Source organism: Pinus tabuliformis, chromosome 4_2 (genome assembly GCF_031772625.1).
Source record: "Pinus tabuliformis cultivar Carrire ecotype Pingquan chromosome 4_2, CPIR1, whole genome shotgun sequence".
Classification (NCBI taxonomy): Eukaryota; Viridiplantae; Streptophyta; class Pinopsida; order Pinales; family Pinaceae; genus Pinus; species Pinus tabuliformis.
Window position 1 is genome coordinate 357,578,548 of NC_142304.1, and position 15,241 is coordinate 357,593,788.

Sequence of the window (15,241 nt, forward strand, 5' to 3'; positions counted from 1 at the left end):
TGAGGCTATTGGGGTCATCATAATCCATATTTCTCGGGAAATTCATTTTCATACAAGCCAGATTGAATTCCCTTATGATATATGGAAGAAGCTAAGGTTGTTGTCTGACAAAATTGATGAAAGCTAGCTTATGTAGTTAGAAAAGGAGTTGATCTCTCTTGATCCTTATTCGTTTGAAATAATTGAGAATTACCTAACTCATACCAAAGAACTACAATTGAAATTTTGCAATTATAGGAAGAATTATCTGAGAAAAGATGGACAATTGATAGAATTAGTCCTAATGAATCAGTACACACCTTTTGATGTGTTATGTTCATCGTTTTGCACTAAATATATATCATGCGAGGGAGATGGTAATGATTATACCTTTGATACCTTCTTTTATTTATTGATCAGTTTCTAATAGAGGTTGTTTGATGAAAGGAAGCTTGGTAATAAGAACTGAGCTTATCCACTCAAAGGTAAGAGAAATTTGACATAAAAGGAAATTTAACCTCAACAAGAGTATCTCGATCCCAAACCCCAGAAATGTGATGGGTATAAATCAACTCAGAAGAATCATAAGAAGAAGAAATGTACCTACTATGGGAAGGCTATATATTTGGAGAAAACTTGCTTCAAGAAAAGAGATGACTTGGAGCAGAAAGTCAAATCACTTAAAACTGAACGGTTGACTAATTGATCCCCTAACAACTTTAATTTCTTAGTTAGAATGCAATTTTTGCATGCATATACCACAATAGAATAAACGGTTCATCGATTTTGGTTGTACACACCATATGGAAAAGGATGCCTCCTTGTTTTCCTCCCTGAATAATGCTATTGAGAAAAAGATTTACTTAGCATCTGAATTTTCTCTTGACATTGATGGTCATGGAGACATACCTTGTCAACATGGCATAATCCTAAATATCTATCATGTGCCTAGCTTGAGTGCAAACCTATTTTTGGTTTTGCAATTGACATTGACTAGAAAAAATGTTGAATTTTGGATAGATTGGTTTGTTGTTAAAGATTTAAAGAAATATTAGTGGGTTTTCATCGAAGGTATTCTCAAATCGACTGATGGACTATATAAGTTTCATGATATGTCTCAACCCAACACTAAACCAACTACTCTTGTGGCATAGACAAGTACACAAAGTCAACTCTAGCATGAATGACTTGGATATTTAAAATTTATGAGCATATGGAACATATAAACTCAAAATATGGTTGTTGGCCTACTAAAGGTACTTCCACCTGATGGATTTTGAGAAAAATGTACTAGAAAAACACTATCAGGCACCCTTCGACTCTATGAAAGCGTAGCATGCACATAAACCACTAGAGCTTGTTCATAGTGATCTTTGCTACATAAATAAGCCTTAATTGGCTTGTGTCAGGTATATTATGACATTTATTAATTATTTTTCAATATTTACTTAGACATATTTCTTGAGAAATAAGAGCTATCTCTTCCAAAGATTCAATGAATTTAGGGCCTTGGTTGAAAATAAATGTGGTCACTCTATTAAATGGCTAAGATCACAAAATGGTGGAGAATCAAGAATCGACTCTTTCAAGATTACTTACTCAATCAAGTATTTCTTTGCAACATTTGATCCTTATAATCCCCAACAAAATGGCGTGACAGAACAAAAAAACTACACCTTATTTGAAATGGTTCATTGTCATCTGCAAACAAAAAAATTGTCAATAAAATTTTGGGTTAAAATAGTTTACCATACTATCTTTTAAATTGTTTTGATTAAAACTATTAATTTTATCACATGAATATTGATAAAAAACCTTTTAGATGTATTACTTAAACACATATTTGCAATGATTATAGAAAAAAATTGTATGCAAAAAGTCATTCTTACATTGTAATAAATTATTTTGATGGGTCAAAATCATATAAACTTTTTAATCCTATAAATATAATAAAATCAAACTTTAACTTCAATGCCATAGAAAGATTTCAGCACCTTTACACTTTGTAGGGCACGTTTCTTTCTCTTTCCACCTTTATAAACATCCACGTTTCTTTCTCTTTCCATCTTTATCAAAATAAATAAAAAATTATGTAAATATAAAGGGTTATACCAGAAAGTACAAAAGGACCTTTTCTGATTATATTTTATTATTTATTGTGTTTATTAATATTTTTTATTATATTAATTATTAATATATTTATATTTATAGAATATTGGGTAGATGATGATTGGATGGGTTGTGAAAGATATCAGCACCTTTACACTTTTTCACGGGCGTTTTTTTCTCTTTCCACTTTTATAAACATGCAAATTTGTTTCCCGTTTCATCAAAATAAAAATTAAAAAAAAAAATTATGTAAATATAAAAAGTTACAACAGAAAGTACAAAAGACTTTTTTTTTATTATATTTTATTAATTTTTGTGTTTATTAATATTTTTTATTATATTAGTTATTAATATATTTATATTTATAGAGTTTTGGGTAGATGATGATTAGATCACTTGTTAAGACATTTAAGTTATTGGTTCAATTCCATATTTTATTAAAATGTTATTTTATAACGTCATTAATATCAAATTTACAAAAAAATATTGATATACTTATATATATTAAATGATTGATAAACATTGATAAATATGAAAAAATTTATATTAGGTTATGACATATTTCATATTGAAATATATATATATATATATATAATTCAATTAAATTGTAATTATTATTATTATTATTATAAAAAAAATAAATATAGAAATATAGTTGAGAAACATATAACAAGATTTTTAGTTATGGATGATGTAGAGATACTTCCTACATGGCAATTTCAGATGGACATTGAACTAATTTCCCTTTATTGTCTGATCTTATTACATACTTAATAATTAACTGGTGGCATAATTATTCAATATGTGATACCCAATGCGGTGGGAAGGATTATTCAGTAATACATTTTGATGGTAGCTACAAAGGGGAACGTAAGATAAAGCAATGTAATTGGTGAAAATTGATGAAACTCAAGTACTGATCAACTGAGAACAGTACGGCAATTGACCATGATTTCTCCCATGGTGCCTGTAAGAGGGCCAATGTTCCTCATCTTCACCATCAATTCTGCAAACTGTTCGAGAAAAAGCTCTTCATTTTTTGCGTAAGCATTCACAGTTTCCATCGTTTTCCCTTAGCCCTTGGAAAACAATTCTTCATTTGAGTTCAACAGTCCATACCTGCTCAACAAGTTCTTGAAGTAGTAGTTGTCGACTTTGGTAGGACTCACAAAATCCAATGGGGACAAGTTATTATCTCCTCCCGATTTCGGACACCCAAATATGAGCCGACTATAGAAAGATTTGTCCAGGTTGGAGTCTGGCTATCCATTTCCACTCTGGTTGTAAAGACTCTATCAGAAACTTGTGCATCGAGATTGGCCGATCTTGTGACTTCCTACGTAATTAGCATTTGTATTTGTATTTCACTACTTAATAATCTCCAATTAATATTGAATGCTACAAAATGAAATGATTGAGCTGCAAATTATGATGCTGCAAGTTATAAATACAATGTGTATACCTGAAAGGGCCACCAAGTCTACCTCATCGAGACCCTGGCCTTTAAACTTGATAATGAGGGTTTGGAGAGTTGAGTTGAGCAGTGGGATATTGTTGTTGGACCCACTCAAACTTGCAATCCTCAAATCTCTTCTCTCCAGTAAAACTTCCCAGACCCGACCTCCACTCTGATATTATTCATTTATAACATATCACAAGGAACTATTAGTTACTAGATTATAATATTGTCATGGAAATCAAGTGCTAGCAAAGAGATCTATATATGTTATACTAAGATACTGGCTAGTAAAGAGATTAGTATATGATTTATTACCAGGACCACTGAGTCACGAGCTAAAATAGCAAGAATATCTGCACAGGATACAGTTTTGGGACAGGTCTTCTCTAGCTCACACTTAATATGATCAATGACTTCAAATCCTGTTGCAGAGTTATTGTTGGGATTTGATCCCTTCTCACTCACAATGGTTAAACTGTTATCCAACAGCAAAGATGTGTCGCACCCCTATCATGCCATTAAAATTTCACTAATAAATACATACATTTTACAACTAATAGAAATTAGATTAATGTGCATATGGAAAATAATGATGACCTGAACAAAATGATCATGGAAGTGAAGCCTAAGTAAGGATGTTGCCATTCGAGCTTCCTTCATCACCACCTTCTGTACGACCGATTGAACTATTTCTTTGGCCATGGGGCATGAATGGTCACAAAAATGTGTTGGAATTTAATTCCAACTGCAACAATGAACAGCTGTACATGAATCTGATTTGCAGTAAATGTTTCAGCCTGTTCGGTGCAGCAAAGTCGCCTTTGATATTTTTGCACATAAATATGCATTAAAGTTCCAGCTGATTTCCCCTGCAGACAGCCGACTTGATTTTGATAAAGGCATCACCGCCTTGCTGCAATAAATTCAGTGATAAACATTAAAGGATATTTTGTAATATTTTATTGTTTTAATCAGATATTTTTCAGCATATAAATACCGCACAGCAGTTCTGTTTTAAAGTTAGAATGTTAGAAGAAGCAGCAGCAGCAGCTGAAGAATCACACAGAACAGAGGAAAGCATGCAGCAACGTGAAGAAGAGGAAGAAGAATAATTTCAGAACAGTGAAATGCACAGCAGTGCAGAAATTTGAATGTAATTTGTTTTTTATGTTCATCTGTGTGGAACAGAATCGTTCCTTAGTGAATTTCTGAAGTAGATGTTCAGCAATAGAAGTTTTGAAATTCCCTCTGTATGAGGAAGACAAATCTGTAACAGTTAGTTTATTTTGATAAATACAAGTTAAATTTTTCCTGTTGCTGTTATACCGTCACCGTTGCTGAAACACGACGATCAGCGTTGCTGAAACACGTCGTAACTCAAAAATTACCTGACGTCAAAATTACGTTGCTGAAACACCACGAACAACAACTGAAAATTTTTTACGTTGCTGAAACACTGTTGCTGAAACACCTGTTTCAGCAACTGAAAAAAAACTGTGTTGTTGAAACACCGTTTCCAGCAAGCGAATTTTTCTGTTTTTCTCTGTAAAAACAGAGTGCGATTTTTTGTCTGTTTGTTATGGGATTTATCAGAAAATTCCAACATGGTATCAGAGCTAGTCTAGGCACTCAGTGAGTCAAAAACAGAGATTGTTTTTCACTGTAGGAGCTGTAAGAAGTTTGTTGAGCAGATTTTTCAGCAGAGAAAGTTTTTGCTTGTTTTTTCAAAATACAGTCAGTATCTTTTCTTTACCAGTACAGGTTAAGATGGCAGATGCTGGAACAGGTTTGACAAATCCCCAACTGCCTCAGTTTAATGGGAAAAATTACAGTTATTGGTCCATAACAATGAAAGCATTGTTTGCTTCTCAAGGAATATGGGAGCTGGTTGAAACAGGTTATGCTGAACCTGCAGATGCAACAGCACTGGCTGCTTTGACAGCAGCAGAAAGAGACCAATTGAAGGGTGACAGAAAGAAGGATGCCAAAGCCCTCTTTTTCCTCTTCCAATCAGTACATGAAAGTGTTTTTCCGCGGATTGCAGCAGCAAAAAAGTCCAAAGAGGCATGGGATATTCTCCAAACTGTCTATCAAGGCATGGAGAAGGTGAAGACTGTAAAGTTGCAGATGTTGAGGAGAGACTTTGAAAATCTCAGCATGAAGGAATCTGATACAATAGATTCATTCTTCACTCAGGTTATTGGATTGATAACCCAGATAAGATCTCATGGTGAGATTCTTGAAGATAGAAGGATTGTAGAGAAAATCTTGAGATGTTTACCCTCAAGGTTTGAATCTATTGTGGTGGCAATAGAAGAAACAAAAGATCTCTCACAGTTCACGGTAGATGAGCTGAGTGCTTCTCTGTTGTCTCATGAACACAGACTGAGTAGAGGAACAGATTCCTCTTTTGAGCAAGCATTCAAGACTCAGATGTCTTTTGGCCAAAGAAGAGGTAGAGGCAGAGAAAATTACAGAGGTCGTGGAAGAAGCCAAAACAGAGGCAGAAATTACCCTGCTAGCACAAGCGGAAGGAGCTGCAATCAGAACCAAGCTGAAGGTTCAAGCAAACAGCAAGCTCATGGACAAAGGTATGACAAATCCCAAGTCCAATGTCATTATTGTAAAAAATTTGGACACTATGCCAATGAATGCAAGAAAAAACAAAATTACATGAACAATAGGCAGAATGTTAATTTTGCAAATGAAGAAGATAAGAACCCAAAGAATGTGCTGTTAACATGTAACATAGCACAAGACAAACAAGATGATTTTTGGTTCTTAGACTCAGGTTGTAGTAATCACACGACTGGAAATATTGCAATGTTTGCCAATCTGGATGAAAATGTGAAATCTGAGGTAACAACAGGGACTGATGATAAGATAACTGTCAAGGGTAAAGGCAGTGTCAATATCCGAGCAAAAAATGGAGAACAGATGACTGTGCAAGCTGTATACTATGTACCTGGTCTGAAATGTAATCTTTTGAGCATTGGACAGCTCATGAACAAAGGTTACAACGTGTTCTTCAAAGATGATTTGTGTACTATCAGAGACATACCTCCAAGTAAGAAGATCATTGCACAGGTGCAGATGACTAGCAATAGAATGTTTCCTCTCAAACTCAGTGCAGATTTGAAGGAAGGCAGAACTATTGCGGCTGTAACACAAGAAGTCTTTCAAGAACAGGTGAAAGATGTGAATTGGTTGTGGCATTTGAGATTTGGACATCTCAATTTCGGAGGCCTGAATCTGTTGCACAGAAAGGGCATGGTAAAGGGATTGCCGTTGATTGAGAAACCGGACAGCCTTTGTGAAGGCTGCATCTTGGGCAAGCAACATAAGGAAAGCTTTCCAGCAGGAAAGAGTATAAGGGCAAAAGCACCCTTGGAAATAGTTCACTCTGATGTGTGTGGACCGATGCAAATACCATCATTTGCTGGAAATAGATATGTTTTAACTTTTATTGATGATTACACCAGAAAAACATGGGTGTATATGCTGAAACAGAAGAGTGAAGTGTTTGAGAAATTCCGCCACTTCAAAACTCTTGTTGAAAAGCAGAGTGGGCATTATATCAAAGTGCTCAGAACAGATAGAGGAGGAGAGTACATCTCCCAAGAATTTCTGCGTTTTTGCAGAGAAAATGGCATACAAAAGCAGTTCACAGCAAGGTATACACCTCAGCAAAACGGTGTTGCTGAAAGAAAGAATAGGACCATTCTTGACATGGTCAGAAGTATGCTGAAGGCAAAACACTTGCCGTATGAGTATTGGGCAGAAGCTGTTACTTGCGCAGTTTACATCTTGAATAGATGCCCAACTAAAGCTGTTATGAACAGAATACCAGAAGAGGCATGGAGTGGTCAAAAGCAAACTGTCACTCACATGAGAGTATTCGGTTGTGTGGCATATGCACATGTACCGGATCAGCTAAGGAAAAAGCTTGATAGTAAGGGGGAGAAGTGTGTCTTTATTGGCTATTGTGATGAGTCAAAAGCATACAAACTCTATAATCCATCCACCAAGAAGTTAATAGTAAGCAGAGATGTGCAGTTCATTGAAGATGAAGCTTGGGATGGAAGCTTGGATAAAACAGTGAATGTGAAGACAATAGTGTCTCATGAAGAAGAAGAGGAAGGGACAGCAGCAAATAATCCTTCCTTGGTGGCTCCTCCTACACCACAGCAAGTACAACAAACCACACCACAAGCTGGAATCCGAACAGCCTTGAGAAGTCAAGGAAGAACAGTTGCTGTTACACCACAAACAGCAACTGCTGAAACAGCACAGGGATCAAATACACCCTCAAGTTCGGATGGAACTCCAAGCACACCAAGAAGACCAAGATTCAGAAATCTGAGTGAGATTTATGAACAAGGAGAGGTAAGTAACAATACCGGTCTGAATTCATTATTCGCTTTGTATTGTCATATTGATGACCCAATCCATTTTGAAGATGCTGTAAATGAAGATAAATGGATTGAAGCAATGAATGAAGAAATTGGTGCAATACAGAAGAGTAAAACATGGGAGTTAGTGGATCTCCCTAAAGGCAAAGATGCCATTGGAGTTAAGTGGGTTTATAAGACCAAGAGTAATGCCGAAGGTAAGATTGACAGGCACAAAGCAAGGCTTGTTGTGAAAGGCTACAAGCAGCAACAAGGCAGAGACTATGATGAAACCTTTGCACCAGTAGCAAGGATGGAAACAGTCAGAACAGTGTTGTCTATTGCAGCACAACACAAATGGAAGATTTATCAGATGGATGTTAAATCTGCATTCCTGAATGGAGTGTTAAAAGAAGAGGTTTATGTTGATCAACCTCCGGGCTATGAAGTTGAAGGACAAGAGCATAAAATTTGTAAACTGAAGAAGGCTCTTTATGGGCTGAAGCAAGCTCCAAGAGCATGGTATAGCAGAATTGATGCTTATCTGATTGAGAATGGGTTTGATAAGTGTGATGGTGAACCCACACTCTACATAAAGCAGAATGACGGTAAGATTATTATTGTTGTTTTATATGTAGATGATCTGATTTTTACTAGCAATGATGCTTCTCTCATTGCTGATTTTAAAGCAGTCATGAAGAGTGAATTTGAAATGACTGACTTAGGCTTCTTAAGATATTTTCTTGGAATTGAAGTAGACCAAAGTGAAAATGGTGTTTTCATTTCTCAAGATAAATATGTAGAAGCTGTTTTGAAGAGATTTAACATGCAGAACAGCAAGGCTGCTGTGACTCCAACAGTAGTGGGGCTGAAATTAACCAAAGAAGACAGCAGCAAATATTTTGATCCAAAATTGTACAAGAGCATAGTTGGCAGCCTTATGTACTTGACTGCAACTAGGCCGGACATTATGCACGCTGTGAGTTTAATCTCCAGATTTATGGAAAGACCGAAAGAGACTCATTGGCAGGCAGCCAAGAGAATTCTAAGGTATGTGAATGGAACGAAGGGGTTTGGTATTTTATACTCCTCTTCTGAAAGTTTCATGTTGACAGGTTACACTGACAGTGACTGGGCTGGTAGTGTTGATGATAGGAAAAGCACATCGGGATATGTGTTTCATATGGGATCGGGAGCCATCTCATGGGCTTCCAAGAAGCAACCAGTTGTGGCTTTGTCAACAGCAGAGGCAGAGTATGTGGCAGCAACAGCAGCAGCATGCCAAGCAGTATGGCTGAGAAGAGTTCTCAAAGATTTGTGTCATGAACAAGAAAATGGCACAACCATTTACTGTGACAATAGCTCAGCAATAGCATTGTCTAAAAACTCTGTTTTTCATAAAAGAACAAAGCACATAGACACCAAATATCACTTCATACGTGAATTGGTTAACAATGGTGAGATTGTTTTGCAGCACTGCAGAACAGAGGATCAGCTTGCAAACATCTTGACAAAACCATTAGCAAAGAAAGGTTTTGATCATTTCAGAAAATGTCTGGGTATGCAGCAGTTGAAATTAAGGGGGAGTGTTGGAATTTAATTCCAACTGCAACAATGAACAGCTGTACATGAATCTGATTTGCAGTAAATGTTTCAGCCTGTTCGGTGCAGCAAAGTCGCCTTTGATATTTTTGCACATAAATATGCATTAAAGTTCCAGCTGATTTCCCCTGCAGACAGCCGACTTGATTTTGATAAAGGCATCACCGCCTTGCTGCAATAAATTCAGTGATAAACATTAAAGGATATTTTGTAATATTTTATTGTTTTAATCAGATATTTTTCTTCATATAAATACCGCACAGCAGTTCTGTTTTAAAGTTAGAATGTTAGAAGAAGCAGCAACAGCAGCTGAAGAATCACACAGAACAGAGGAAAGCATGCAGCAGCGTGAAGAAGAGGAAGAAGAATAATTTCAGAACAGTGAAATGCACAGCAGTGCAGAAATTTGAATGTAATTTGTTTTTTATGTTCATCTGTGTGGAACATAATCGTTCCTTAGTGAATTTCTGAAGTAGATGTTCAGCAATAGAAGTTTTGAAATTCCCTCTGTATGAGGAAGACAAATCTGTAACAGTTAGTTTATTTTGATAAATACAAGTTAAATTTTTCCTGTTGCTGTTATACCGTCACCGTTGCTGAAACACGACGATCAGCGTTGCTGAAACACGTCGTAACTCAAAAATTACCTGACGTCAAAATTACGTTGCTGAAACACCGTTGCTGAAACACCACGAACAGCAACTGAAAAATTTTTACGTTGCTAAAACACTGTTGCTGAAACACCTGTTTCAGCAACTGAAAAAAAACTGTGTTGCTGAAACACCGTTTCCAGCAAGCGAATTTTTCTGTTTTTCTGTGTAAAAACAGAGTGCGATTTTTTGTCTGTTTGTTATGGGATTTATCAGAAAATTCCAACAAAATGCAGAATCAAGTTATTAGTAGGCTAAGGGTACGACATCGGGAATGACATTATGAATGCCTGTAGCGAACAAAGTAGCAAAAGAGGGATAAGGGAGAGGCGGGGCGACATAGTTATGGCCATCATTCTCATGAATCAACAAACTGCTATCCCAATGTATGAATCAACCCAAGGAACACGAAAGGAAGAAGAGATTGTAGATTTTCGTTACGTGGACGTTTATTTATATTGATGCATGGGCAGTCCTTCACTGCGTTAAAGTTGAAAATTTCAATGTAAGAAGACCGTTCAACTACCCTACTTGACCACACCTTATGCGGTATGATGATGATAGATTCAAATATTTAATTACTAAGGGGCGACATAGTTATGGCCATCATTCTCATGAATGAACGAATTGTTATCCCAATCTGTCAATCAACATAAAGGAACAAGAAAGGAAGAAGAGGTTGTAGTTGTTGGTTATGTGGACATTTATTTATATGAATGGATGGACGTTAACATTGAATTAAAGTATTGAATAAATAATAGGAAGAAGACCACTTAGCTACTACCCTAAACCAAAACCTACGCGGCATGATACTCATTCAAATCTTTAATTGTTACTAAATAATTGGTAAGTCAGCAAGGCTGTAGGTTTTCCTGTCTATTAGTTATTAGAAAAACTACAAAAGAATACACATATCCTAGTAAGGCATTAATTCTAGATGAATACTAGTTGTCCCATATTGCATGAATGAATATTTAGCGGTCCATCGTTCGAAACGATTCACAGGTAGAAAGCGTAACATCTGAAAGTTCCAAGGGCAGGTAGCCGCCATGGTTGTTTTTATGTTTCAAATTCATTTATCCTGCCTAGTACCTTACCTTCCTTTTTTTCCCTATAAAATAGGAAGCAAGAAGCTAAATATTTGCACCAATAAAGTACAATTCCACTTTCAAAAGCTTCAACGTGATTCTCTTCATGAATCTTCGTATATAAAAGTCCTTTAAAAAGCAACCATTCATGGAATTTTGCTCAAATAGCGGACATGTGATTGAGACTCTGTCAGCCGGATGTTGGATGGGCATTCATAAACTATGGTCATCTGACGACCACTCGTCAATGTACATAATCTGGTCGCTACAACCTATGGTGACTTCATTTCGATGACTTCCCTCAACCAAATGTCATTAGCCCAGGGCTCCATTATCATGTCCCACTCTTTTCTGAATGGAGTTGAATTCAATTAAAGTTGGTGGGTTTAAAATTTAAAATTTAAATGGAGGGATTGGATACCTGGGCCATTCACCTCTTAGAACATAATGATGAACTAATCAAAAGAGGGGGTTTAGCAAGTACAGACTAGGACCACCGAGGATACATAAATATGGCATCACAAGAAGGTCTTAGATATCGTAATCATTGTGGTACTAGGAAATCACAGAGAGATCATAATCATTAGTGTTATTAGGAAATTGCGGGCATTGCTCTAGCAACTTTATAATTTAGATGATTACTCTATGTCTGGTAGCTTCGATGGTCTAGCCATTGATATGTTTAAGAGGGAGAGCCAATCTATGTTACCAGAAATGGAAATGAAACGTGAAACAAGAAACAAAGTTGGGAGGTTTCGCTTATAAGAAAAAACAAGATTAAAGGTCAATAATATAAAACAAAGCATTAATTATAAACATCCAATATTTCCATTTGTGAAATTGTAAAGAAACATTCATAAATAGTGATTCCGTTTTAAAAAGAAGTGATAATTTTGTAGATCCAAAAATTTACCCAATCATTATTTCTAAAATTATAGCAAACACTTATGAGAACAAGAGAATTGAAATATAAATAATTAAACGTGTGTGTGTGTGTGTGTGTGTGTGTGTGTGTGTGTATATATATATATATATATATAGATATACTTCTAATAATTCATATGCAAAATGCAAGTAAACTTAATAATCTAAATTTTCAAGCTCATTTTCTAGAATAGTTGTTGAGCTTGAGCCAATTCTAAAAGCATTATTTTGGTCAATAAACGTATTGGTATTATCAAGCATGTCTTTAGAATTTTCTTGTAGCACCTCAAGTGGAAGCTCATCATCTCCATCATCTTGTGAACCACCATAATCCCACATTCTCGTGGGTCCATTTTTGTACTCTAGTTGTTGCCAAGATAACAAACGTAGATTTGAGTGTACAAAACAAAATCTTGTGCCATTTTTGTGCCTAGAAGATTCCTCTTTGTCGAATTTATAAAAGAATATTCACTCCAGTTTCTTTCACATGCAGATGAACTACTCATCTATGAAATAAAAATTAGCATTATGTTAGCAATAGACATCTTAAATCTTAAAAGGAAAATAATCCAAAACGAGCATTAGACTTAATTGCTTAAACAATAAATCAATACATTAAAGGTATTTGTTATTAGGCATATCTGTGAAAGCAAACAAATAGCCAATTGATGAAGCAATGGAGTCTCTGTATCATATTTCATCTACAAGTATATGGGTCCAAGTTGTTCTCTATTGTATGAATAGTCATCATTTTCAAAGTGGTCTTCTTATCTCAAGCACTTTCTCAACTCAAGTCGTAAATTAGTGTGATCCTGATGATCATAATACCTACTTATAAAAGTGTCCCAATTTTGCATCACCTCTACATCTGAAGATGATTTCTTATAAAACCACTTAGGATTGAGTAGGAAAGAAATTGAATGAAGAGGGTTATGAAGCATTTCCCACCTTGTCAGACTAAGTTCCCACACTTCATTTTTTGTGTCTTTGTCAATCCTAGAATTTTCATCTTCCATTATGTCATGAACCTTCTCTCTCATTTGATCCATACTCTCAAACACATTGCCTAAGCATAGTTGATCACTATAAAATATGAGAAGGGTGGAAATAATAGGTGTACTGAAGGTGACTATATCCTCCACCCGCTGCTAGAAATCCTCTGACGAAAAACCAATAATAATTTTCTAAACTTTTGGGCTATCCCCAATATGAGAACCCTTTCACCTATGCCAATCCATCGATACCACCATCTCTCTCAAAGATTGATGCATTTTAATAAGGCGCTGAAACATAATGAATTTAGATGCAAATCTAGTATCGACACATCGAAGAAACTAAATATTTTCATATTTACTATAAATAGCTATCGATGTTGCATAATTAATAATAAAATTTCATAGCATCTTTGATTTAGTTATAGTTTTTGTAACTCATGTAATGTTATTAATATCTTTTAGGAGCAAATTAATGGAGTGCACAGAAAAAGGAGTCCAAAAAATTATTTTGTATTCATCCTCAATCAATCCCCTAACAAGGACATTGTTTGAGGCACTATCTGTAATAATTTGGACCATGTTTTCTCTTCCAACCTCCTCTATTTGCCTCTTTGAAGAGACCAGTTAGATATGGACCATATTATGTATTTCTTATGGTATCATGGGATTTTATGAACATAACTCCTTTTGGGATAGAAACCAAAATATTAATAAGGGGATGATGGTTGACATCTATCCAACCATCTGAGACAATGGTGACCCCATATTTCTTCAAACTATATTTAATGTCATGAATTACAGCGTCAACCCGAGCCCTCTCTTAAGATAACATTACTATCCTCATATTTTCATAAATAGGAGGTTTGTAACCTTTAGGAGTAGTTTTAACTAGATCCCTCACCATTTCCTTCCAATAAGAAGACCTGCAAAGATTGAAAGCTATGTCATTTTTGAAAACAATCGTCCAATGGATGCATCAAGATTTCCCCTCCCTTTTACATCCCATAACTTTTCAAGGTGGGAAACAAAAACCTAATTTTGAGAATAAGAGTGTGGACAACGTACTGTTAATCCACTAGGATTATTGTTGGTTTCAATTAAACCTTCAACAATACATCTCAACTTTTAAAGTTCAATAAATTTTTTATGTAGGAAGATTTCTCTGTTTTAGGTACACTTAGACACAAAGTTATTTTTTCTTTTTTCCCCATTCCATGTAAATGTCATCAAACTCTTCCTACATTTTCTGATTTTTGTGTTTTACAATAAGGGCAAAAGAAAACCTTTGAACTAGTTGTTCCACTTGCTCCTCCACTATAATATTGAGTGAATTTCACAGCTACCCATAGCCTTGCTTCAAAGACTTTTTTTGCTTCTTGATATTATTTGTTTTGGATTTTTTTTAATGCCACTATGGAATATTTCTGTTGGGAAAGGGGTAGTCTAATTTGTGAAGCTAATGAACTTTTTTCCATTGCAATGGGAAATGAGTGGAATAGAGAATATGTGATTATCTATGAAAACCAATTTTAATTTGCACAATTTATATTTGAAAATCAATTAAAAAAAGAACTCGATAATTAGAAAAGTATAACTAACTAAAAATTTGAATAGATAAATTTATTCACATTTATAGTTTGATGTGCTACATGAGAGACTATACTCCTAGAGAAATCATATGTATAATCATGAGGGAAAATACTATTTTTATTGTAGAATTAGATTCAAAACCCTTAAATTTCATAAATGTAATATTTTTAGGCTTAATTATTGTGGTTAGGAGCTAATGGTATAAGTAACTCAGTGTGGATATTGAAAAGTTTCAAGCTTGCAGGTTTCAAGTTCATTGAGGAATTTAGGACATTATATGTCACCGAATTATGTTCATTACGAGTCACTGGAACATATAATAGATTCTCAAGTATTGTTGTAAATATTATCATTAATAAATAAGACCTATATCATAACGCGATTACAAATATTGTAAGAAGCCTTAGTATTACTACAAGGTTCCTTCTCTAAAATATTTACTATTACGTAAGCC

The 15,241-nt window shown here is 35.2% G+C and overlaps 1 protein-coding gene across 1 annotated transcript in view; it reads right to left on the reverse strand.

Annotated features, from left to right (window-relative positions):
• Positions 1 to 3,383: 3,383 nt before the first annotated feature.
• Positions 3,384 to 15,241, reverse strand: part of LOC149169396 (peroxidase 72-like) — a 28,770-nt gene continuing 16,912 nt past the window's right edge. The window contains exons 2-9 of the mRNA XM_089425178.1: positions 10,188 to 10,284; positions 9,797 to 9,849; positions 9,706 to 9,712; positions 4,545 to 4,597; positions 4,145 to 4,255; positions 3,863 to 4,054; positions 3,551 to 3,716; positions 3,384 to 3,424 (exon numbers count right to left, since the gene is read on the reverse strand). Of these exons, the coding sequence (XP_089281304.1) occupies positions 3,384 to 3,424; positions 3,551 to 3,716; positions 3,863 to 4,054; positions 4,145 to 4,255; positions 4,545 to 4,597; positions 9,706 to 9,712; positions 9,797 to 9,849; positions 10,188 to 10,284 (720 nt within the window). The remainder of the gene's footprint in view (positions 3,425 to 3,550; positions 3,717 to 3,862; positions 4,055 to 4,144; positions 4,256 to 4,544; positions 4,598 to 9,705; positions 9,713 to 9,796; positions 9,850 to 10,187; positions 10,285 to 15,241) is intronic.